Below are 26,284 nucleotides of genomic sequence, written 5' to 3' on the forward strand. Positions count from 1 at the left end.
CCACATCCCCAGCCCCTCACTTTTTATTAATAGTTTTTTTAGTTGTAATTGGACACAATACCTTTATTTTATTTATGTAGTGCTGAGGATTGAACCCAGAGCCTTGCACATGCTAGGCAAGCGCTCTACTGCTGAGCCACAACCCCGTCCCCCTCACGTTTAAAATCACTTTGTATATGCAATAATTAACCACTCATTTCTTGATAGATGTGTAAGTTGTTTCACATTTGATACTTTGATTGAAATATAAATTACTGAACATAAATTTTTGGACAAATAGTGTTATTTCATTATTTTAAAGATGCTTTTAAAAGTTTAAATTAGGTTCAAGTTGAAAGTGTGATGACTTGAAATTTTTGGATTACTAAAATTCCTTCCCAAAAAAGGGTTGCATATTCTCACAAATATTTTATTTGATCAATTTAAATTTGGAGAAAAATTTTGGTACAATTATTGTCGCTGTTATTGTCTATTATTTCAATTGTCTGTTTTCTCAGTAGTTTTAACACGAAATGAAACTAATCCCTAATCTATAAAGCAGGATATCTGTAGTGATGACTTGAGCACTAGGATTCTTCTGAGAACGTGCTTTTAATTCTGATATGTCAAAACAGAATTTTAATTCTGATATGTCAAAGGTATTTCTCTTTACTTTGAGGAGTAATTTGGACAAAATGATCAGGTATCAGAATGGGCCAACAGAGGAAAACCTTAGTTCATGAGGTTATTTCAAGCAAACCAGACAGCAGAATAATTGCAAACACTCGTGCTAAAGATCACAAGTTAAACCATGTTCATAGAGCCTAGGGCAGCTGGCATTCATGGGTGTATAACCAGGGTTTAACATTAGGTAACAAAGAGTCAGAGGAGAGAAGATTGAGAGACTAGTGTATCTCAGACAACTTTCTTGTTAATTCAGGGTCTTTACCTTAATTTTAGGCAGGATCTGAAACTCTTTCCTCAGCTGATTTGACACCAACTCTCTAAGACCAATCCCTTTACTTCCCTGAGGTACCAATGCAGGTGGGTATCAGGGTACATCGATTTCTGCAATCCTTATATAGGTTCTCCCATGGTTTACACATGACTGAATTTGAGAAGATCCTCCCAGCAGAAGAGGGAGGATTGCTCACATAATCCTGCTCTGCTCTCAGTTCCGGTCGGTCAACCCTGAGCTGGAATTTCCTTGAAGTGCCCCTCTGGGGACTCAGGAAATTGAGAGCATTGGACCTGAGTATTTGCCCAAAGTCTGTTAAGAGTGGGGTCCAAGGTGCTAACGGAATGTTAGGACTCTGTGTGATTTCTGAAGAAACCACACATGCAAGACATACAAAGAGGCACAGTGACCCACCCCCGCTATGAGCTCTGCCCCTCCTGATGGAGGGGGCTCAGATGTTCCTTTACTATTTCTTCTGAAAATTGAAGGGTAACATGAGGATGCCCTTCATTTAAGGCTAACTCAGGTAATCAGAAAGAAGAGTTCCATCGTGGTGTAAATTTTAAAAAATAAGTATAAACAAATAAACAAACTTATATGAGTTCTAAGCAAACCCTCATCTCAGATCAGTGTCAACTCCACAGAGCCTATTCATGTGTAAATCCTGGGAGAACCCAGGCAAAGTTTTCAGGAGGTGATGCACCCTGATACTGGCCTTGGGACCTCAGGGAAGTGGTGAAGGGTTTTGTCTGAGAGGGGTGGTGTTAAGTCAGCTGAGGGAAGAGTTCCAGATTCCTCTTGAAATTAAGGTAAGGACCTTGATTTAAGTGTGTGGATATCCCCCACTTGACTGGAAGGCAAGAGCTCTGACTCTGCTGTCAGCCCTAGTAGGATCTAGACCAGAATCATAGGACTTAATGATCTCTGAGTAGTTTCTAAATTCCTTCAAAAGGGACTAAGGCGGGTAAGGATATTAGACCAGGGTGTTTTCTTCACACCAACAGAGGAAGGGTTCCCAGACTTTAATCAAAGAAAAGATGGAGAACTTGAATAAAGTCTGAGGAAATCAACCACTCTGAACTGAAGGAACATCACAGAGCCCCGCCTCCTGCTCCGGCTGTCTGGGGGAGCGGGGCATGGGAGGATGTGACGCATACCAACTTCCGCCTCTGGCGTTTGAGGGAGATGACAGCGTCTGTGTGAGGTGGCACAGCACCAGGTCAGTTGAGGGAAGAGCCCTAGTCCTTGCCTAGAATTAAGGTAAATAATAAGTTGGGTGTGATGGGACTGCCCACCTCAGACTGGTGGGCCTCCCAGAGTTACCCCGCCTGAGGTCAGTTTTGATAGAAATTAGATTGGAGTTGTCCGACATACAGATGATCTCAAAGTCATTACTAAATTCCCTCAGAGGATTTTGAGAGGGCCAGGGTGTTGACTTCAGACCAGCAGAGGAAGGGTTCTCAGGTTCTAATGGGAGAAATTTGATACAGTTACCCCAAAATGTCCATAAAATCACAGACCCACATTCATACTTCCGGTCCAGTGAGGCTACATGTGAGGGTGGATTGATGTAAGGAACCCTGAGTAATGCCTTTGGGGTCTCGGGGAAGTGAATGCCTTAGAATGGGAGCAAGATGGTATTGTCAACATAGGGATGATCCCTCAGCTCTGCTAGGGGTTAGAGTGAGGGATCCACAAATAAAGGGTACCACACAAAGCCACACCTGCTGTTAGTCCAGGGAGGCTTTGGGGCAAAGCTGTCAGGAGAGGCATTCCCTTACATTGCACTTCAGAAGCCAAGGAAATAAGGTCATTTGCCTGAGAGGGTCAGCCCCATCTTGTTAGGGAGAAGTCCCAGGCTCTTCTGGAAGTCAATGTGAGATCCTGTGTGTAGACTTTCTTGTTAACTCAGAGTCTTTACCTTAATTTTAGGCAGGATCTGGAACTCTTCCCTCACCATTTGACACCAGCTGATTTGGCACCACCTCTCTAAAATCAATCCCTTTACTTCCCTGAGGTTCCAATGCAGGTGTGTAGACTGAGAGGACTACCAATCTCAGAATTGCAAGGGTCACAAAGAGTACTAGCTGCACCTTCAGACCTAAATGAACCAAAAGCAGATGTATTATGCTATGGCTTCCCTGTCTTTTTGGAGTTTTCAGGGACTGAGACCCTTGCTCAGGGGCAATAGATCTAAAGTCAGAAGGGGGAGGAGTCACAGTTCCTAGCAAAAGTGAAGGTGAAACACTGTGTGATGACTAGGAACGTTAATTACCCCAGTACAGATTCCCATGAAGCCTGTGATTTCATCCCTTTGTGTCTCCAGGTAGGTGTGGTGAGGTGAGGTTCCCCTCAGTTCATCCTATGGAACCTCACAGATATGAGGGTTGTAAAATGAGGGGTCATCATCAAAAAAATAGATCATAGGGACCCCAAGTGCTGCTAGGATTCAGTTGATAACCCTTAATGTGAACTAAGAAAGACCCACAACCCAGAACAATGCCACTGCCTTAAGCTCCAGTAAGCTCCAGGCAGATCTGGCATCTAACAACCAAAAGCATACCTTAATTATTTCCACAGACTCCTAAGGGGACAGACAGGTCACAGAATAGGCACATTGTGAGTTTCTAGAACAGTGATTTCAAGGAAAACTGCAGAGGTAACCTTCAGTAAAGCCAAGGAGTTGTCTCCTAATTGAAGTGGCCCAACAATTTCACTCTCTTTTGTTGTTTGCAGAATACCTGTCTCTCTCCCTACTGCCCGGTCTAAAACCATAATGCCTCGAGGTCAGAAGAGTAAGCTCCGTGCTCGTGAGAAACGCCGTCAGGCCCAGACCCAAGAACAGCCATTAGGTCTGGTGGATGCTCAGGCCACTGCAAGAGCAGGTGGAGAGTTTCACTCCTCTTCCTCCTCTCGTTCCAAGAGTAATCCTCAGAGTTCAGCTGCTGCTGGAACAACTAGTAATCCTCAAGGGTCTTGGAGAGCTGCACCCACCACCACTACTTCTGCTGTTGTTTCATACAGAAGATCTAATGGAAGTGGGAACAACCAAGTGGAGGAAAGACCAAGCTCTTCTCAAGCCCAGCTTGCCACTGGGCACCTGTCCAGAGGCCGTCTGGATGAGAAGGTAGTTATATTGGTGCATTACCTGCTGTACAAGTATCAAATGAAGGAGCCCATTACAAAGGCAGAAATGCTGAGAAACATAATCCAAATGCACAAGAGCCACTTCCTTGAGATCCTGAGGAAAGCTTCTGAGCACTTGGAACTGGTCTTTGGCCTAGACATCAAGGAAATGGATTCCAACAAGCATATCTATATCCTCATCAATAAACTGGAACTAAGCTATGATTCAAGGCTGGGTGACGATGGAGGTGTGCCCAAGACTGGCCTTCTGATGACTATCCTGGGTGTGATCTTCACAAAGGGAAACCGTGCCACTGAGGAGCAAGTCTGGCAAATGTTGAATGCAATGGGCTTATACAGTGGTAGAGAGCACTTTATTTTTGGCGAGCCCAGGAAGCTTATCACCAAAGATTTAGTGAAAGAAAAGTACCTGGAATATCAGCAGGTGCCCGACAGTGATCCTCCGCGCTATGAATTCCTGTGGGGCCCAAGAGCCTATGCAGAAACCAGTAAGATGAAAGTCCTAGAGTTTTTAGCCAAAGTCCATGATACCATCCCAAGTGCCTACCCAACCTTGTATGAGGAAGCATTGAGAGATGAGGAAGCAAGAGCCCAAGCCAGAGCTGCAGCAAGGGCTCACATAAGTGCCATAGTTAGTGCACGATCCAGGGCCCTGTCCAGTTATTCTTCCCGCCCCAAGTAAATTCTCAGTCATTTACCACGTTGTGGTCAAAAAGTCCACAATCTACATAGTGGAAGGTCAAGCGTGGGTCTGGAGACAATACAATGTGTAAAAATGTTATTTTCCTGTTCTGTGTTCCTCAACAAGTTTTCAAAAATATTATTCATGTCATCAGAAGGTTAAAGTACCTTCATATGTAAACTTATGAATGACATTGCTCAAACATTTATTGCTGTGAATGGAATTGAGTAAGAGGGTTTTTTCTTTTGTAAAACAAATTAGGAAAATTTCCATCATATTTATTCATTTAGGACATGACAGCATGGCAGTAAATTAGGCATTTCCTAAGATTGTGAAAAAACTCAGAATTGTAAAAGTTGATTCAAGATATAGAGAAAAAAAATAAAAGATCATAAGTGGTCTCACTTATCACTGTAATTGTTGTTTTGTACCAGATTATGTTTACTTTATTGAAGAATGTAAAATAATAATACATTAGAACTCTTTCTTAGGGGCTTATATTTTTCTCAAGAAATAATTGAGAATTTACTCTTTGGGAGGCTTGTTTTCATACCTGAAATGCTAAGATGAAGATGAATCATCCCTGTACTTATAAATTTAAAGACTTGGAGCAGCCATGATTAAAGGAAGATGGTGAATGTCTCACTTCAGATTGCTTGAACAACAACCATTTATTTCTCAGAGTTCCAGAGGCTGGAAGTCTGAGATCATATTGCAGGTCAGATTCTTGGTGAAAGTTCTCTTCCTGTTTCACAGTTTACTTATTGTATCCTCACATAGTGGAGAAAGAGAACTCTGGTGTCCTTATTCCATTAACAGAAATTTATTTCTCACAATTTTGAAGGCTGCAGAATCCAGAATCAAAGTACTTACAGATACAGTGTTTGATGCATAGACTACAGTCTTTTTAATGTTTCCTCACATAGAAGAAAGGGTGAGGGATCTCTCTGGGATCTTTATCATAAGAGCACTATCTCATTTATGAGGGTTCCCCCTCATAACCTAATTACCTCCTAAAGGCCCCACTTCCAGATACCATCACATTGGGGATATAAAATTTAATGTCTGATTTTTTTTTTTTGGGGGGGGGACAAACATTTTGTCCATAGCTATGAGAATCTTCTAACCAAAAGGGCAAAAATCAAAAGACGGTGGGGTTTTCAATATACATGCCATATGGCAAGGATTTGGTACCTTGAGGAATTGCGAGTCTTTCAGTGTGAAATAATTTTAACTTAAACAGAGTGGTGGGACAGATTAGCCTGTGGAAGTAGTGGGCAGGGGCCCAAACCTCAGATGGTGTGTTCCAGTGTAAAGAGACTAAAGTCTAGAATGGAAAACTGCTTTTACAAGACATTTTTATATCATGAATAAAGGGGAGATAAATCTCTGCCTGGGGAGGGAGTGTAAGATGTCCTATAGTCTGGTCTCCATGTAAGTGTATAAACGATGATTTGTGCACATCAGCACAAGGGAGTGTCTGAGAAAAAAATGGTAATATTCATATGAGATGGAATGCTTAGAAGCCACTGTGCTGGCATGGCAGTCTTCACATTAGGATCAGGCACTGTACCAGTTTCCTTTCATAAATACATTTCAATATTCCTCATTCACAAAGAAAACATGAGAAAGGGAGCAGCAGATTATCAAGCCCACTTAGAAGACAAAGAATCAGGCTCATGGAACTCATCTAGAATTCATATTGTTCTCACTCCTCCTTGCCTAGGCCAACCTTAAGCCTCTTAATTCATTTCTTGGTACTCCACAATATCTCCTAGGAAATTAAAAGAAGACGTGAGGGAGCAATGAACTGAACACAGTTGTAATAAATAAAAGAGAAAATGAGAATTAAACATCATTTGAAGAGTGCCTATGGGCATCATTTGCCTAGCATTCACCTGTCCCTCCAGTCCTCTTGTAGAGTTGACTCTGTCCAGGCATGGCACATGGGACCAGGCCTAGAAAAAGAATTACAGTGCTCTTCCCCTGAGTCAGCAAAGTGGGTCCTCATGGCCACATATGCATCATACCTGACACCAAGTTCTGCCCTACTTCTTTCCATGGATGCTGTATCTGCACTATGTCAAAAGAAAGCTTGACCTGACTCCCTACAAATATCCCCTGTTTTTCACTTCACTTATAGTGGAATCCCTCCGAAAACAAGAGCCCCTTTCACACAATTATTTACTTTAGCAGTGAAATTTAAGCATCTGTTTTTTGTTCTGGATGTTTCTACCCCACTCTCAAAGGATTTTTTCCCCCAAATTGTGGGTAGAGCCAAATTTAACATAGAGTCAACTGATTCTTGGGATGTTAACTATGAAGTTAGAGACTTTAGAAGGCAAATAACATTAGTTAGAAAGAAGAAATTAATCTGAGACTTATTTGAGACTAGCTTTTAAATCCATTCATCACTGAGTACACTTAAGTGGTCAAGAACATAAACTTCTCTTATAATCAGCAAATGAGAAAGGATCAAGGAAGTCATTATGCAGCAACCAACCATCTACAGAGGTTGGATTCTAACAAATCCTGTAGTACCTCAAGGAGAATGTAGTTGATTTCTATGGCTGCAATAACACATTTCTGCAAATCCACATTTTACAACAAAACATACTTCTGATCTCACATTTGTGAATTAAAAATACAGGATATCTCTACTATATTCTTACTATGGCTTGTCACAGGCCTATACAAAACTATGAGAGCTTGGACTCATTACTAGGCTTTAGGAAGAACCTCCTAAACTGACTCAGGTTATTGGAGGTTTTGGTCCTCTTGCAGATATAAGACTAAATTTCTGTTTCTTGGCTGAATTCAGCTGGCCCAACCAGAATTCCTCAAGACATCATCCCATTTCTTGTGCATGGGCCCACTCATCTTGAATCAGCAATTGCAATTTCAATATTTCTCACACTTGGAGTCTTCTGAACTTCCCCCTCTGCTGCATATCTTTTCTGCCTCCAACCATAGAAAGATCTCTGCTTATAAGCCTCATGCCATTATATTTAGCCCACCCCAGTAATCCAGTATAATTTCCCTATTTTATTATTGGTTTTATATCCTTAATAAACCTGCAAAGTGCCTTTAACCATGTAGCATAACATATTTTCAGGTCTCAAAGATAAGTACATGGACATCATTTTCTAGCAATTATTTAGTCTACCACCAATGTTGAAAATGCTCCTAGCATGCTAGCCTTTATGAAAAAATGTAAAAATAATTCCCATGTTTCAGATGACTTGTTTGTATCTACTCCAGGGGCAAATCCTGTTTTTCCAATATGTGTATAGACAACTGTATAAATAAATGTTCAGGCATATTCATCAAGAGTGGGTAGCAGACACTCACTAGTTATGATTTTGGTCATTTAATGAAAAGAAGAAAATTCCATGTATTAAGATGATTGTAAAGGTAAGTATGAAAAGTTTTACTGACTAAAGAATGTAAACCCCAAGTGCTGATATTTATAAAGGATCATTTAGAAAATTGGTATCATATATGAAAACACTTGCACCAGAAAAAATTGGTGAGTTGCAAGCCAACTTTGGCACTCTCAGAAACCTCTCTGACAATGCAGGGGCTTCTGTCATGCAAATTGTAAAATTCGCATCATACAGTGAATCCTCTCCCACCATAGCATACATCCACAAGACTGGGGTCCTAATTAGAATAAGCTATACTCCATTCTCATATAATTATATATATATATATATATGTATATATATATATATATATATATATATATGTGTGTGTGTGTGTGTGTGTGTGTGTGTGTGTGTGTGGTGTGTGTGTGTGTGTATAGATAGATTCTACTGTCATGTATAACTAAAAAAATAAAAATAAATAAAGTTATTTAAAGAATTTCTTTAAAAAAGTTGCATCATACGGATCACCTACTATATAACTGTTTATGCAAAATTTGCAAGTGCTGATCTACTTTCTGTCTTGCTTTCCTTCTTATCCATATAGGGATACTACATTCCAAGTTCGTTAGTACTTAGGAAGGTTCATTTGAATCTTTTCCACTGAAACAATGTGTGTCATTTCCAGCCAAGGTACTTGAGAATTGGTATGTCACATCTATGCTTTCAGGCAGATCCCATGATGAATGTGGAGTCATACAGTGGAAGCCAGTCTGGATCCCTGATCACCTGACTGTGGAAATCCCTGCATAGTCATATCAGAATTTATGTGCACAAGAAATAAACTTTTTCTGTATTAAAGCTTTCATATTTCAGCTTCTTCCATTATATACATTAACAGTTACTTTATATGAATACACACACTGTTTTATGTTTTATTTAAAATTTTAAATAACAAAAGTAATAGTACCTATATTGTGGCTGCTGGTGGTGCTGCAAAAAATCTAACAATACAGATAAATAACAATTCCCTTTCCTTACTATATTCCTCTAAATTTCTGTCTTATGAGTAATCACAATCTAAAATATTATAGACATTATTTTAAAATATCTTCTGGACCTTCCTTTACAGAGATGTACTAGAAAAAACAGTCTGCATTTTAACCTATGTGTGTATGTGTCTGTGTGTGTGTGTGTGCGCGCGCACGTGCGCGCTGTTCTGCCTGTTCTTGACCTTGTCAATTAATTAAATAAATGAAGGATCTTTTTTTATGAACATACACATAGATCCATATTCCTCTTTTAACTACTCCATAAAATTCTAAGGTGCATATATGCTATAATTGATTTCACAATTCTCCTGATGAACACATAAACTGTTTTTCATCTGTTGCTATGACTAATAAAGTTGATATCAACATCATCAAACAGGATTTCTTGGGAAAATATGAATATTTTCTTTTGGAATAGACAGAAAAGTGAAATTTGGGTTACAGTGAAAAGAGTGTGATGATAATAAACTTGTATTAATATTGCTGAAATTCTGTTCCAACAATGCTATATCAATTTATGTTCTTACGTATTAGGCAGAATTTCTGCAGTGATTTCTGAAGTATTATGAGGCATGCTTTAAAATTCTAAAATTTAAAAATGTCAGTTAAGACTATTACTTTGAGAAACAAGGATTTGGTCATAATGATTCCATGCCAGGAAATATTCCAAAGGAGACACTTTATGTTAGTGAGGAATATCAGGGTTTGGGGATAGAACAATTTCCAGAGTCTATGAGAGAAATCAAAAGCTAAACCAAGTCAAGAGGGTTCACAGAAGATGGCAGTCAGGTTCTAAATTCAGAGTTCAGCATATAGTCAACAAGGGGTAAACAAGGGACCAAAGGAGAGAAGATATGGAATCTTGGAGGGTCCTGAACAACTTATACAAGTAACTTAAGGGATCTTTGAATCATCATTATCAGTCTGAAGTTATAGGGTGATCTGCATGAGCAGATATATCATATAAAAGGAGCACAGGAATGCTTGATACACCTCTCTTAGAATCTCTGCTAATCACTGTTTTATATGCTTGCCTTGGTGTGCTTCTCTAATGTTCAAACTTCAACATGTGAGGGAGCAGAACTCCAATAACTGGTGGTATCAACACCGTATTAGATAATGCTTTATCTTAAATCTAGATGTTGGGTTTTGTGAATCCTCATACATTTTTTTCAGTATTGTGTTGGCTATTCTAAGATCTTTGTTACCTAATATCAGAGTTAGATCCAAGTTATTCAAATTAATATTTACAAAAACTTGTGGGGATTTTTATTGGCATTACATTGAATCTATGAATCAAGCTAGAAAGAATTGGCATCTTCCAAAAAGTCTTTCAATCCATGAAGAGGAAATGTTTCTTCATTCATTTAAATCTTCCTTTATTGGTTGTAGTTTTATGCATATGAGTCCTGTACATATTTTATTAGATTTATACCTAAGTATTTTATTTTTGTGGTGTGGTATTTTTGCTTTTTAATTTTTATTGTTGGCACACAATATGATGATCATAATTACTTACTAGTTTCAGGAGATTTTTTTCAAAGATTTTTTAGACTGAGTCAGAAAGATCACAGGTTCAAAGCCAGCCTCAGCACTTAGTGAGGCCCTAAGCAATTTAGCAAGACTCTGTTTCAAAATAAAAAGTAAAAATGACTTAGCAAAATAAACAATAAAAAGTATATGTATAAATATATGTGTATAAAATATATGTATATGTATTAAAATATAAATAAATAAATAAATAAGTGCATAAATAAATAAATAAATATAAAGGAATGTGGCTCAGTGGTTAAGCGCCCCAGGGCTCAAATCCTGGTACCAAAAAAAAAAAAAAAAAAAAAAAAAGTCGCCTGACTGGAAGTACAGTATATTGGTTACTGGGAAAAGTTTAATGTGATTTTTGTTCAGCTTTCTAAGCTTCCTGGATGGTTTAGCCTTTCCGCTTCCAGGAACCTTGGTCTTGAATATTCTGAGATTCATTTAGCTGTGAATAATGGAAATCCACCAGTCAGTTCAGGGATGTGTTAAGAATGATAAAAATTAAATATTTATTTTACTTCTATTTATTCCTTCACTGGAGACTGGGGCAAAAGGGCTGATTATCAAAGAAAAGGAAATGAGTTGTTAATAGGTAACCTCTCTGCTTAACTGGTTGTTAACACCTCTGGGGGAGAAGGAGGATCTCACTTTGCAACACAAGGATTACCCCCTGGGGCTACTCCTTCCTGTCTTTTGGACTTGTTGTAGGCAGAAAACAAAGAGAGGGTGTGTGTGTGGGGGGAGGGGGGTTGTTCTATAAAAAGCAAGACACCCCTCCTCCTGAGGGAACCAGGTCTGGGTCTTGGCTTTTCTCCCTGGAGCATCTCCTGGGCCTAGTCACATACACAGAAGGACTGAGATGAGGGGAAGAGAACAGGAGAACAAAGAAAGCCTAGGACATATAAAAAGGCAGAAGGTCCTTGCTTCTTGGGATACCAGGATACCAACTATGGCCCCCTTCTCCCTCCCAGAAGTCTGTTACCACTTTTAAAATAAACCCTGCTTTATATCCTTGCCTTGGTGTGCTTCTCTAATGTTATACTTCAATACTTCAACATGTGGGGAAGCAGGACTTGTCACCAGTAACTTGCGGTATCAATGTTATTGAATATAGAAATCTTGGTTGACATTTTTTTTCTTTCCAAACTGAGTAAACAGTTATTTTTTTTCTTGCTTGCACTTTTTCTGATGCAAGAAATTTGTTGTAATTTTTACTTTTCTTTCTTTGTAGGAAAGGTATATTGAACCCTCTTTGAATTTCTTCATATTTTTCTCTTTGTCTTTTTTTCTTCAGTTTGAATATGATATGCCTAGGTAGAGTTTGTTAGTTTTGATAATTTCCTTGCTTGATATTCTCTGACTTGGATATATGGTTTGGTATCTGTTAATAATAGAAAGCCCTTGATCAGTATCACCTCAAATATTTTTCTATCGCATTCTTTTTTCTCCTTCTGACATTCTAATTATTCTATTATACCTTTTGATTTCATCCTTTGGTTCTTGGATGTTCTGTTAATTATATTTCTCTTTCTTTTCAGTTGGGGAAGTTTTTTTATCAACCCTCTTTTCAAAACTGTATCATGCCTGTTAATAAGCCTGTCAAAGATATTCTTTGTTTCTTTTACTACAGTTTGTATTGCTAGAATTTAGTTTTGAGTCTTGTAATTTTTATTTCACTTACAATATTGCTCATTTGGTCTTACATATTTTCTATTTTTTCAATTATAGGCTTTAAAACACTAATCATAATTATTATTTTACTCATTTGATAATTTCAATGTCTGCAATATGTCCAAGTGTGGTTCTAGTGTTCGCTTTATTTTTTAGATTGTGTTCTTTCTTGATTTTTTTTTATCTGCCTTGTAATTTTTTTGTGGAAAGCCAGATGTGTATTAGTGACAGGTACTGAGAAAAATGTGCTTTTGTAGTAAGGATTGATATTAACATGGCTAAGAGTTGGCTTATATTTAATGTTTCTGGTAATTATAGGTATAAGAAGCTTTAAATTTCTCTATCTTTGATTTTGTCTCCTTTACTTGCTTTATGATCTCTTTGTATTGGTCTTCAGAGAACACATGTGTTTTGCAGATCTTTCAACTGTAATCCATTGTTATTATACTGCAGGCTTGTTGCTGTGGTGGTAGGATATTGGAAAGAAAAAGTGCTCTATAGTTTTTTTAAACAAGATCTCAATATTTTAATGGTCCATCTACTAGGGAATTTGATCATCATAAATGTTTTTGTTCCTCTTCAAAGAGTTTATCACCATATTGCCTGCCTCTGTTCTTAGCTTCCATACCTGGCTATGTCTTTTTTTCAAATTATTATTTATATATGACAGTGGAATGCACTACAATTCTTATTACACATATAGAGCACAATTTTTCGTATCTCCGGTTGTATACAAAGTATATTCACACCAATTCGTGTCTTTACACCTGTACTTTGGATAATAATGATCATCACATTCCACCATCATTAATAACTCCATTTTCCCTTTCTTCCCTTCCAACCCCTCTGCTCTGTCTAGACTTGTCTATTCCTCCCATGCTTCCTCTCCCTATCCCACTATGAATCAGCCTCCTGGGGGTGGGGGGGATTGGCTAACTTCACTTAGCATTATCTTCTCCAACTCCATCCATTTACCTACAAATCCCATGGTTTTATTCTCTTTTAATGCTGAGTAATATTCCATTGTGTATATATACCACATTTTTTTTTGCCTATTCATCTACTGAAGGATATCTAGGTTGGCTCCACAGTTTAGCTATTGTGAATTGTGCTGCTACAATCACTGATGTGGTTGTGTCCCTGTAGTATGCTGTTTTTAAGTCCTTTGGGTATAGACCAAGGAGTGGGATAGCTAGGTCAAATGGTAGTTCCATTCCCAATTTTCCAAGAAATCTCCATACTGTTTTCCATATTGACTGCACTAATTTGCAGTCCCACTAGCAGTGTATGAGTGTACCTTTTCCCCAGATCCTCGCCAACACTTACTTTTGTTTGCCTTCATAATAGCTGCCATTCTGACTGGAGTGAGATGAAATCTTAGAGTGGTTTTGATTTGCATTTCTCTAACTGCTAGTGATGATGAACATTTTTTCACATATTTGTTGATTGATTATATATCATCTTCTGAGAAGTGGCTATGTATTTCCCAATATATTTCTTTGGATCCCCATACCATGTTGACTATACCCCTCCCCACCTTAAGTGAAACAGAAAAGCTGCTAGGGGTTAGAGTGGAAATTGATTCCTCTATGTGAGATAAGCTTTCTGTGATGCCCTAGAGAATAGGACTCTGTTATGGAGAAGGATTTGTGAAGACAACATAGTGGTTATTCCTCCTTCCCCTGTGACAGAGCCACCAAGAGATTTTTCTCAGATCCTCATCATGAGAACTTGATGGGAGTTCCTGGAGGGAAAGACTGAAAATGTCTGCAGTCTCTTCTGTGATTGTAACCCCCAGAAGTTTTGCAGTGTCACATAAGTCTGCATTCAACCTACAGCAGTTTGTCAATATTACTAGTGAAGTAATTGGTTTTGCCTCAGTGGCTCACAGTAATTTCTGCTTCAGGTAAGCAAATCACTGTAACTTTCTGAATGTGCCTGTCTCTTCAGATTTCAGGGTGGCAGTTTGCTTTCTGACCTCTGTAACCTAATATCCCTGTTGAGTCCAAGGAAAGTCATTGATTTTCAATTTTTTCCAGCTAGTTCTTATGAAGTTGGAAGTCATGACTTCTGAGCTCTTTCTATGTTGGAGTTAAAATCATAAGTCCTTAAACCCTTTATTTTAACATTATTTTAGGCTCTTAAAAATTGCAAACATTGTACATTGAGTTCCTGAACACCTTTCTCTCAGCTTTCTCAAAAGATATCAGTTTAAATAATGATAGTACAATGATATAAACTCAGAAAATGACACTGGTATATTATTAAGTAAAATAAATCTAAAATGAAAATCTAATCTGGATTTAATCAATTTCAACATGCATTCATTGCTTTTATTGTTTTTGTTAGTTTTTCATGTCTGAGAAAAAAATATATATATAATTCAATAAAGATATATATGTGTATATGTAATATGTTTAGATTTTTGTAACCACTATTACAATAAGAATGCAAATTTTTCCAACACCCTAAAGAAATGACATTGTATACCCTCCTTATAATCTTACTGTCTTCCAACTAACCTGGAAACTATTGGTCCTTCCTCAATAATAATATTACAATTTTAAGAATTTTATGTAAATCAAATTACACAGTAACCTTTAGAGATTGGTATTTTTCACTCATCAAAACATACTTATATACATCCAAGTTATTGCTTGTATCATCTGTCTGTTTCTTCTTAATGTTGAGTAGTGTTTCTTATGTACCATGGATGTACCATGATCTGTTTATCCAGTCACTCATCAAAGGATATATGAGGTGTTTCTAATTTTTGCTTATTACAAATAATGCTGCTATGAGTAGTTTTCATTTTCTAGGGTAAATATTAGATCATATGATAAATACATGTTTGATTTTATAAGAAACTTATGAATTGTTGTCCAGAGAGCCTAGGCCATGTTATATTCTACTAATTTACATTTCCCTAAATGATAATAATCTTGAATACCTTTTCATCTGTCTGTAATCCATATATCCTCTTTGGCTGAAGTCTGTATGTTTCAATTATATGTCTTTCTAAACAATTGGAGTCTTTTTTGATTGATGTTGAATTTAAGGAATTCTTGAAATTACAAATGCTTTGTTGTATATATGATTTAATTTACCCATAAATTATTTTATGAACTATGGCTTCAGATCCATATCTGAACTCTTGGTCACCATCAAGATGTTTTTCCTGTTTTCTTTTCTAAAAGTAATGTACTTTATGGTTTATATTTAGAACTATAATCTATTTTAAATAATTTTTATAAGGGAGGAGATTTAGGCCAATGTGCCTTTTTTTTTTTTAATAATCTGTAAGCATCAAAGTGTCCCAACAGTATTGAAAAGACTACAGATTCTCTATTGAATTGCTATTCCTATATATGTGGTTAAAAATCAGTTGCTTATACTGGTAAGGGTCTATTTCTATTTTAGTTTTTTTGGCTATGTATATATCCCAGTCAATTAATATAAACTTGATTAATGCAGTTTTATAGTCTTACCCTGAGGTAGTATAATTCCTCACATTTAATTCTTTCTGAAATTGTTTTATTTATTCTAATTCATTCACTTTTCTATCAAAGAATCAGCTTGTATAGATGTACAAAACATCTGATATTTTGATAGCAAATTTTAAACATACAGAGAGCTTTTTGCAAAATTTCCATCTTTATTTATTGATTCTTTAAATTCATGGATATGATGCTTTTCTCTATTTAAGTCTTTTATTTCACCATTAGCATTTTATAGTTTCTAGCTTACAGACTAAATAAGCACTTTATTTGACCTAAAGTTAGTATTTAAGTTTTAGTTGTTGTAAGTGGTATTGTCTATTTTAATTTTGATTTCCAATTGTTATTGCTAATATGTAAAATAAAGATTTTATTTCATCATCTTGCTTATAGCCCACAAACTTGCTTAGATAACTTACTATTTAAAGGATTTGGGCACTTTTTTCCCCGATTTTTCCTGTAGATCCTTGGGATTTCTTTTAGACAATCATGTCATCTGCTAATAGGAACTTTTTCTATTTCATCTATTTCCAGTCTTCATGACTTTTATTTCTTTTTCCTGTGATATCAGCTAGTTAAGATTCCCAGTACTGTGTCAAAGCACAGTGGTGAGAGTCAACCTACCAATCTTCGTGGGGAAGAATTCATTCTCTCCATATGGAGTATAATATTAGCTATGATATTTTATAGATGATCTTTATCACCTTGACAAAATTCCTTTCTATTTCTAATGTTTTGTAAAATTCTATAATGAATAAGTGTTGGATTCTGTAACATTCTTTTTCTGCATCATTCAATACAATTTTGTGGTTTTCTTTCTTCTGTTAATATAATGGATAACTGATTGATTTTGAATTTTTGAACAGCCCTGAATTTCCTAGAATTTTTCATGCCTTATTTTTTTTTCACATATTTCTGGATTTGGTTTGCGAGTATTTTGTTGAAGATTTTTGTTTGAGAGAAAGATATTGTTCTGTAGTTTTCCTTTACTGTATTGTTTTGTCTATTTTAATAGAAGTTCAGTGGAGTAGAGACAAAGGGGGATAAAGGAAGGGATAGAAGTAGGAAAGACAGTGGAATGAATCTGACTTAACTTTCCTATGTTCATATATAAATACACCACAGTGAATCTCCACATCATGTACAACCACAAGACTGGGATACTGATTAGAATAAATTATGCTGCATGTACGTATAATATGTCAAAATACACTCTACTGTCATGTGTATCTAAAAATAAAAAATAAAAAAGTACTTATAATCATTATCCAGTTGGAAAACACCATCTTCATTTTTAATTTTGGGGATGTTTTATAGAATTTGTGTTATTTCTTCTTTAGGTGGTTGGTGGAATTTCCCACCTAAGTTGGGAGAATGTGCTTTCAAGTTGTTAGCTATGAACTCCATTTTAAAAATAGTTATGGGAAGCAGAAGAAGGGGATTGAAGAGGAGGAAAAGAGGGAGGTATAAGGGAAAAACAGTGGAATGAATCTGACCTAATAATTTTCCAATGCAAATATATGAGTATATTAAATTGAATATTACCATTATGTATATCCACATGACACTGATTTTACCAAAAAAAATGGAAATAAATAGAAGAACCAGTAGAGTAGAGGAGAGGGAACAGGGGGAAGAAGGGGAAGGTAAGGGTAAGTACTAGGGCCTTAATTGGAGCAAGTTATACTCCATGCATTTATAATTATGTCAAAATAATCCTAATATTATATATAACTATTATTAACCAATAAGAAATACTTGGAAAAATAGCTATAGAAATCTTCATGCTATTATAATTTGAATGAGTTTCTGTAGGTAGTTTTCTCTAAGGAATTGGTTCATTTTTTTCTGAGTTGCCAAATTTTATGTAGGGAGTCACTTATAGTATTTTCTTGTAATCCTTTTAATATCTCTTGGGTCCTTGGTAATTTCCTCTACTTCTTTTCTGATATTGTTTCTAATATTTTCTGTGCCTTTTTCTTTGTCAATCATGCTAAACATGTATTGATTTTATTATTTTAAAAGAAGCAGATTATTAGTTAATAGATACTCTCTACTATTTTTTCTGTTTTCATTTTTATTGGTTTCTAATTTTGTTTTAATGTATTTCCTTCAATCTGTCTGATTTTCTAGTTTTGTAAGAAGGAAGTTTATATTATTGACTTAACTATTTATTTTTTCCTAACATAAAAAAATTTAATGGTATACAATTCCCTAAAGTGATTCCTTTAGATGCATTCCAAAGATTTGAAATATTTTTCCTTTTTATTTAATTGATTTATATACTCTAAATTTCCAGTAAGAAGTCTTCTTTGATCTACATGTGATTTATAATTATGTTGCTTCGTTTAATTGTCTGTAAATTTCCCTGTTTTGTTTCTGGTAGTGATTCCTAGTTCAATTCCGTTAGGGGAAGAGAATGTAAATGCATGATTTCAATTATTTTACATTTTGAAGGTATGTTTTATGACTCAGCATATTGTTGTTCTTGGTGGGATATTCTCTGTGTATAAAAAATCATATGTATTTGAGTGTTTGGGAATCAAGTGTTTTATGAGTATTGTCTGGATACTGTTATCTGATAGTGTTTTTCACTCTATGCTTTTAATAATTTCCTTTCTCTTGGTTCTTTTGATTCCTGAGATAGAAGTCTTAAAGATCCTAAGTACAACCTTGAATATGTGTACTTTTCAGTTCTGTCAGTTTTTTTTTTTAGATATTTTAAAACTATGTTTTATATGCATGGACATTTATAATTATTTTACCTTCTTGATTAATTTGCTCTCTTATCATTATTTGATCCCTTCTTTATCACTGGTAGTCTCTTTATTATGAAATCTACATTTCTAACATTAATAAAGTCAATTCAATCCAGTTTTTTTTGTTGTTGTTGTTCTTTGCTTTGTTTTGTATATTTTGTGGCAGAACTAAGGATAGAATCTAGGATCTCATTCATCAGTTTTTATTTGCTTATGGTTTGCATACCACATTGTATAGCATGTATTTTCCTTTTCTTTTACTCTTAACCCATGTATATAAAATGTGAAGTGATATTTTAGTAGACAGAAAATGTTTGGGACATGTATATCTATCTATTTTACCAGTTTGTTTTAGTTGTTATGATTTGACCATTTAGATTTAATGCAATTATTGATATATCTTTCATTTTACAATTTGTTTTGTTTGTTTCCTCTGTTTTTGGTTCTTTTATTTCCCCTTTTTGCCTTTCTGTGAATTACTTGAACTTTGTAATTTAAAGGTTATCTTTTTCATTCTTAATAATATCCTTTGATATACAAAACTGTTTGGTTTTAAAAGTGTTTTATAAAGTCCTATTGATGTTCTTTTTCCTGTTGTTGCTTGTACTTTGCTATGAACTTTAAGACTCTAGTTTAGGCTCCATTCCTCCCTCAAAATATTACAGAACCTTCAAATTTTGGAGGCCAATTTCACGAGATGGTCATGGAAAAAACTAATTGCCTTTTTAAACTCTTGATAGCTATGCAAAAAGATGGGAAGTTATTAAGCACATTTTAACAGTTGAGTTGACCTTGATACAAAGACCATGCAATGACATCCCAATAAATGATCACTTGATCCAAACTCATTCATATAGAGGCATATATCATAAACAAATTCATGTCAATGTGGCAATGAATTCGTAGGCTGTGTCTAAGAAATGAAAAGATGATATAACATTAGGAAAACTTCCAGTTGAAATTTCTTTATATTGATATCTTGGAGAAAAAAAAAGCCATTTGATCATTTCCAAGCATGCAGAAAAAGCACTTATAAAAATATTTAACATCTATTCAGGATAAAAACTGATAGCAAAATAACATTAGAGGGCTGGGGTTGTGGTTCAGTGGTAGAGTAGCTTGCCTAGCAAGTGCGAGGCCCTGGGTTCAATCCTCAGCACCACATAAAAATAAATAAAATAAAGGTATTGGGTCCAACTACAACTAAAAAATAAATATTAAAAAATAATAACATTATAAGAGAATTTTCATTTCCTAAAATCTACAGAAAACTTACATAAATGTAAAGTATTAGAAATATCCTCTTTAAGTTGAGAAACAAAAATGGATATACAGTACCATCTCTACTGTTAAAACATGGACTTGAATACATAACCAGAGCAATAAAAATATCAAACTAAATAAGAAGTGGAACTACTGAAAAGACAGACACAATAAATGTTGAAAATATGATCCTCTAATTAGAAAATCCAAAGCAATAAGTGTATAAAATACTCAAAGGAATAAGAGATTTCAGAAAGCTCTTGTATATATATCTCTACAAAAAACTCAGAAGCCTAGCCACACAAAATCAATAACTAGTTAGGAAAGATAATAAAAAGAACCCTCACAATAGCAGAAAATATCCAAAATTTATCCAAGATGAAACCCAACAACATGTACATAATCTTTTTGAAGGAAATTATAAAAATAAGCTTAAGGAAAAGAAGTTCAAAAAAAAAAAAAAGAGAGAGATCAGCACAGTATGTTTATTCATGGGGAAAAGAATATTGTAAAGATGTCACTTCTTATTTACAGATTTACTGTTTATTGTAGACTAAATTATGCTCCCACCAATTTTACACACACACACACACACACACACACACACACACACACACATGTATAGTGCTAGCACCCAATGTGACTTTATTTGGAACTTAGGCCTTTAGGAAGGTAATTAAGGTTGATTGAGATCATAAGAGTGGGGCCCTAATCTGAAAGAACTGGTATCCTTATAAGAAGAGGCAGAGAAACTACAGGTCTCACTACAGAGGTACACAGAATGTGCAATGTGAGGACACAGCAAGAATACTGGTGTCTGCAAGCCTGTAAAAAAGTCCTTACCAAAATCTAATCCTACTGACTACCTTCATCTTGAACTTCTAGTCTCCAGATTTGTGAAAAAAAAAAAAAAAAAAACTTTTGTTGTTTAAGTCACATGGTATATGGTACTTAGTTATGGCAGTCCAAGTAGACTAACATACTGCCTACATCTGGAATGACAACCAGACTCTGGCTGCTGTTTCTCAAAATCAACCCTGGAGAAACAATAGAAAAGAGAAACGAAAGAACAATATGAACAGCAGAAAAACAACAAATGTGTGACATCCCTGAGGGACACCAAGTCTGTGTTGAACTAGTACTTTGCTGTGGGCAAGTGAGAGCATGCCCTGAAGTAGAGATAGGTTTGTAGCTTGCAAAAGAAGCAGATGATAGAATTGGTTGGACAAGTTTTTAAGTTTAGGCTTCTTCCCAGTGTGTCTTGGAACAATGAATTTCTACTTCACTGAAGTATCTGGAAATGTACATCAGACCCTTTGTGCAAGTATCTTGGGATAGTATCAAACAACACAAAGGTTTGAGTTAGATGAGACAGGATGGTTTCAAAACTGTGTTAAAAACCATCTGAAACCTCTATTCATTTATTTTTGGCTGATGACTGGCCTTTAAAATTTAATATCATATCAAACTGCAAAAAAGAGTGAACCACACAAAACAAGGGTTAAGAGTTCTTTCATGAAAAATAATACACATGCACATGTATTTGCTTAGGGTTGTAAATATAAGTTATACCATAAAGGAGGGGCAAAAAAATAAAGTCACTACACTGGGCAGATTAATGTTAGTATTGTCAACAGATCCGAGACTCACAAAATCATTCAGCTCAGGCAATTCCCCTTAGAAAGCAGACCTTTTGGAACAGAAGAGTCCCAAAAGTTTAAGTTTGGCAGTTTGGCAAACAGACCGCATCTTGCAGTGCCCCCCACCCCCACTCCTTACGACCCACTACACATCCAGCCCTACTTTGTGCTGCAGCTTTCTTATCTTTATCTCATCTGGAAATATGACCCATTCTCTGCAAGGTTTGCAGTAGGGAAACTACTCAGAGCTTTTAGGGAGTTGCTATTTTTTAAGGAGCCTTAAAAAAGCAAGGATGGGGACACCTTACTTCTCCTCCATATTCAACCCTGAAGCACCTCAGAACAGAGAGGTCCTGCACAGAGCCTTACCCATGGGAAACCCCAGGCAGAGTTTTCAGCTTGAAATATTCCCTTGATTTCCATTTCAGGGAACTTGGGGAGATCCATGCCTTGGTCTGCAGAGGAGAGGTGTGATGCAGAGTCAAAATGAAGACATTTAGAACTTTAAGCCTCTCATATCCTGGCTGAACAAAGGAAGACTCATAGAACCACGCCTTGTCCCCCACCCACATTGCTAAGAGACCCTAGACAGGTCTGTTAGGTCTAACACCCCCTCAGTTCTGTCTTTTAGTCTCTTAAAATGAAGAATTTGATTTGAGGCTGGTCCTTACACAAAATAAGGGAGAGGATTTTGAGTGAGGACTGAGGGGACCCTTAACATTACAACAGAGGGTAGATATACACACACTTGCCCCTTTGGCCTCCCTGGAAAGGCCCCTGTTAGGGCCACTAGGGATGGGGAGGTCTCAGGAAGGTGAGGGCCTTGATCTAATGGAGACGGTCACAAAAACCCTAATCATCTACAAAGCAGGGATCCCAAAGAAACCCACTCCTGTTGTTAAATTGGGAAAACCAGGCTGGGGTACCTGGCAAAGACTCTCATTTCCTTTTCAGGGACCAAAGAGGGAAGGAGGCCTAGACTCTGTCAACAGTTGACAGGATGATTCGGATAGTAAACTTCATGTCCTGCAGGGTGTAGACCAGCTAGCACCTGTTTTTAGCCCTTACTCGCCCTAGGCAGGGCTGGTTGGCTGCAGCCTCAGACTTCTTCCACTGGGCTCTCAGGGGACAGGGTGATTACAACAGGAGCCCTGAGGATTCTTAAAATAGTACATTCACAGAAACTTGTACAGGCAAACTTGGTTAATGCAGACATTCATTTCATTTTCACTCCTCCAGGTACCTGCATTACCTGCTGTCCTTCCCCTATCCTTGATCAGGGTCATCATGCCTTGGGGTCAGAAAAGTAAGCTCTGTGCTTGTGAGAAATACCAGCAGGCCTCAAGTGAGACTCAGGGTCTCCAGGGTGCTCAGGCCACTGCATCAGAGGAAAAAGAGTACCCCTCTTCCTCCTCTCCTCTTCCTGATGATAATCCTAAGAACTCCCCTGTTGCTGAGTCATGTAGTAAATACCAGAAGCCTCAGAGAGTCCTATCCATGACCACTACCTCTGTAGGTGTTTCATGCACTAAATCTGATGAAGATTCTCAAAGCCAAGATGAGGAAAGCCAAACACTGCAGGCTTTGTACACCAGCAATCATTCATGCACAACTCCTTTAGATGAGAATGTGATTTTGTTGGTGCAATTCCTGTTATGAAAGCGTAACATAAGAGACTCCATAACAAAGGAAGACTTGCTGAAGTATACCATCAAAGAGTATTAGAAGCACTTCCCTGAGATCCTCAAGAAATCCTCTGAGCTCATGGTGCTTGCCTTTGGTATTGAAGTAAAGGAAGTTGATCCAACCAGGCACTGCTATATCCTTGTTAGCAAATTGCATCCCACCAGAGATGCAAGGCTTTAAGGACAGGAGATCATGCCTAAGACTGGCTTCTTGATGACTGTCCTATATGTGAGCTTCAAGAAGGGCAATTGTGCCACTGAGGAAGATATCTGGGAAGTCTTAATGTGGTGGGGATATATACAGGAAGGAGGTGCTCCATCTATGGAAGCTCATCACCCAAGACTTGGTGCAGGAAAGGTACCTAGAGTACCAGCAGGTGCCCAGCAGTGATCCTCCTAAGTATCAATTCCTGTGGGGCCCCTGGACCCATGCCAAAACCAGCAAAATGAGAATCCTTGAGTTTCTGGCCAAGATCCATGATGTGGTCCCTAGTGCCTTCCCATCCTGGTATGAGGAAGCTTTGAGAGATGAGGAATAGAGAGCCTGAGCCAGATTTGCAGCTCTGTTTCTTACTGGTGCAATGGCCAGTGCACTTTCCGGGTTCAGTTCTAGCAGCTTCTCCCACCCCAATGATGGCTAAAGCACTTTCCTTACTTTGTGTTTGAAGAGAGCATTCAACCAAGTGGTGGAGACTGGAGATACTATTGGAAGATACACAGTGCATATCATATCTGTGTTTCTGTTCTACATGAATAACTTGTATATTTTTTTCTTGTTGAAAGATTTCAAATGTTGATTCTTTTAGAAAAGTTTAATTAGCTTCAGTATCTAAGTATATGAATATTGATTACATATTCAATATTATTTATAAATCTTAAAAGAGTTAAGAGTTTTGCTATATTATTAAACAAATTGAGAAAGCTACCATCTTATTTAATGGTCTATAATAAGAAAACATGACATTGGAATGGGCATTTCCCTAAAAAAAAAAAAAGAGCAGTAACATAGTTGAAATTAATAAATAGAGAAAATATTAGTAAAAGATGGCAAATTCATGGTTTTCCTTATTTCTTCTATCCTGTTACTTTGTATAGTAAAATTTTATATCTGATGTGTTTAAGTTATTGAAAAATATGGAAAAAATAAACTATAGTAAATTTGACCTCTTATTCACTGGCTTCTTATTCCTCAAATATTAATTGAGCATGTGCTCTTTGGAAAGTTCCATGGTAAAAGTAAGGATGACAAGAAAAGGAAGACTGAACCACTATCTATAAAATTTTAGTCCGGTAATAGCTATCATATAAGATGGTAATATATCCTTTAAGACATAAAAGACAAGTGAAAATGTATAGTGAAGTGTGGGTGAGAGTGGAAGGTTCAGATGAGAGCAATGAAGAATAAATGCCCTGAAACAAGATAATGTAGGATCTTGAAAAACCTCAAGCTTTTTGATGGGAGATGATTTTAACTTAAGCTGGGTGGTAAGTTAAAGGAGGATGATCAGGGACTGGACCCTTGGGAGGTATGTCTCAGAGGTGAGAGACTAAGCCTATAAAGAAAAAATGCTCTTTGCAGGTATTTGAAATAATTGGTAAACAACAGCAAATTCTCCATCTGGAACAGAGCTGGAAATTGTCCTGTTCTTTGTTCCAGTGCAGGTATACAAAATGCTCATATTAGTGATTTTATCGGCATCATGACCAAGGAATTTTTGTTTGCTTTTTAAAAATAAGGACAATACTCTCTTTTAAAAAATTGATTATTTTTAGGTATACATGACAGTAGAGTCCATTTTGATAAAATTATACATGCATGGAATACATCTTATTCTAACTAGGGCTCCAGTCTTGTGGATGTACACAATGGTGGGATTCACTGTGGTGTATTCATACATGTACATAAGAAAGTTATGTCAGATTCTTTCCCCTGTCTTTCCTATTCCTATCCCCCCTCCCTGCCCTTCATTCTCCTTTATCTAATCCTCTGAACTTCTATTCTCCCCCCAACTTATTGTGGATTAGGTTCCACATATCAGAGAAAACAATTGCCCTATTGTTTTTTGGGATTGGCTTATTTCACTTAGCATTATAATCTCTAGATCCATCCATTTACCAGCAAATGTCATAATTTCATTTTTCTTTATGGCTGAGTAATATTCCACTGTGTGGAATATACCACAATTTCTTTATCTATTCATTTGTTGGTGGGCATCTAGGTTGGCTCCATAGCCTAGCTATTGCAAATGTACAGCTCTAAACATTAATGTAGCTGCATCACTGTAATATGCTGATTTTATTTCTTTTGGATATGCACCAAGAAGTGGGATAACTGAGTCAAATGGTGATTACATTCCTAGTTTTCTAAGGTGGTTACATTTCTAGTTTTCTCCATACTGCTTTCCAGAGTGGTTGCATTGATTTGCAGTCCCAACAACAATGTATGAGTGTACCCTTTTCCCTCCATCCTTGCCAACATTTAGACAATACTCTCTTGAGGTGATAAGCCCATAAAACACTATGCTAATAAAATTTGCTCTAGGTTGAGGAAACCAGAGCCTACTCCATTAGAAGGGCACTAGGTTACCTTTAGTATAATTTGACAAACTTTGAGAGAGGACTTGATTTTGGATATGTATTAAATGATGAAAATATGAAAAGTTTGGATCAAAAGGAAATTGGGAGAAAGGAAGGGAAGGAGCTTTTTTTTTCATTGGGGGGGCTACTGGGGATTACAGGGGGGAGGGGAGGGCTTAACCACTGAGCCACATCCCCCCATCCCCCCATCCCCCCAACCACCACGTGCACGCATGCGCACTGCACACACATGCTTTTTTTGAGACTGGGTGTAACTAAGCCATGCTAAGTTGCTGAGGCTGATCTTGAACCTACAATTCTCCTGCCTCAGCCTTCTCAGTCACTGAGATTACAGGTGTCTGCCACCCTGCATGACAGGAGTTGGTTTTTGATACACATTTTAGGAGATTTGAATTGCATCCCGATTGAGAGAATTCTCCCACATCCAAAATAAATAAGTTACCCTGAAA

At 36.9% G+C, this 26,284-nt stretch overlaps 2 protein-coding genes and 1 pseudogene across 2 annotated transcripts; all 3 read left to right on the forward strand.

The window, feature by feature from the left end:
* The first annotated feature begins 3,713 nt into the window (after positions 1–3,713).
* On the forward strand, positions 3,714–4,766 carry LOC143639244 (melanoma-associated antigen B10-like). The gene has a single exon (XM_077107438.1). It carries the CDS (start codon positions 3,714–3,716, stop codon positions 4,764–4,766), a length of 1,053 nt encoding a protein of 350 aa, XP_076963553.1.
* An 18,073-nt stretch (positions 4,767–22,839) lies between these two features.
* Positions 22,840–23,776, forward strand: LOC143639355 (melanoma-associated antigen B10-like). Its single transcript, XM_077107515.1, has 3 exons — positions 22,840–23,181; positions 23,278–23,363; positions 23,542–23,776. Exons 1-3 carry the CDS (start codon positions 22,840–22,842, stop codon positions 23,774–23,776), a joined length of 663 nt encoding a protein of 220 aa, XP_076963630.1.
* A 42-nt stretch (positions 23,777–23,818) lies between these two features.
* LOC143639356 (small ribosomal subunit protein uS13 pseudogene) overlaps positions 23,819–26,284 on the forward strand; it is a 29,053-nt pseudogene continuing 26,587 nt past the window's right edge.

Source organism: Callospermophilus lateralis, chromosome X, assembly GCF_048772815.1.
Source record: "Callospermophilus lateralis isolate mCalLat2 chromosome X, mCalLat2.hap1, whole genome shotgun sequence".
Lineage (NCBI taxonomy): Eukaryota > Metazoa > Chordata > Mammalia > Rodentia > Sciuridae > Callospermophilus > Callospermophilus lateralis.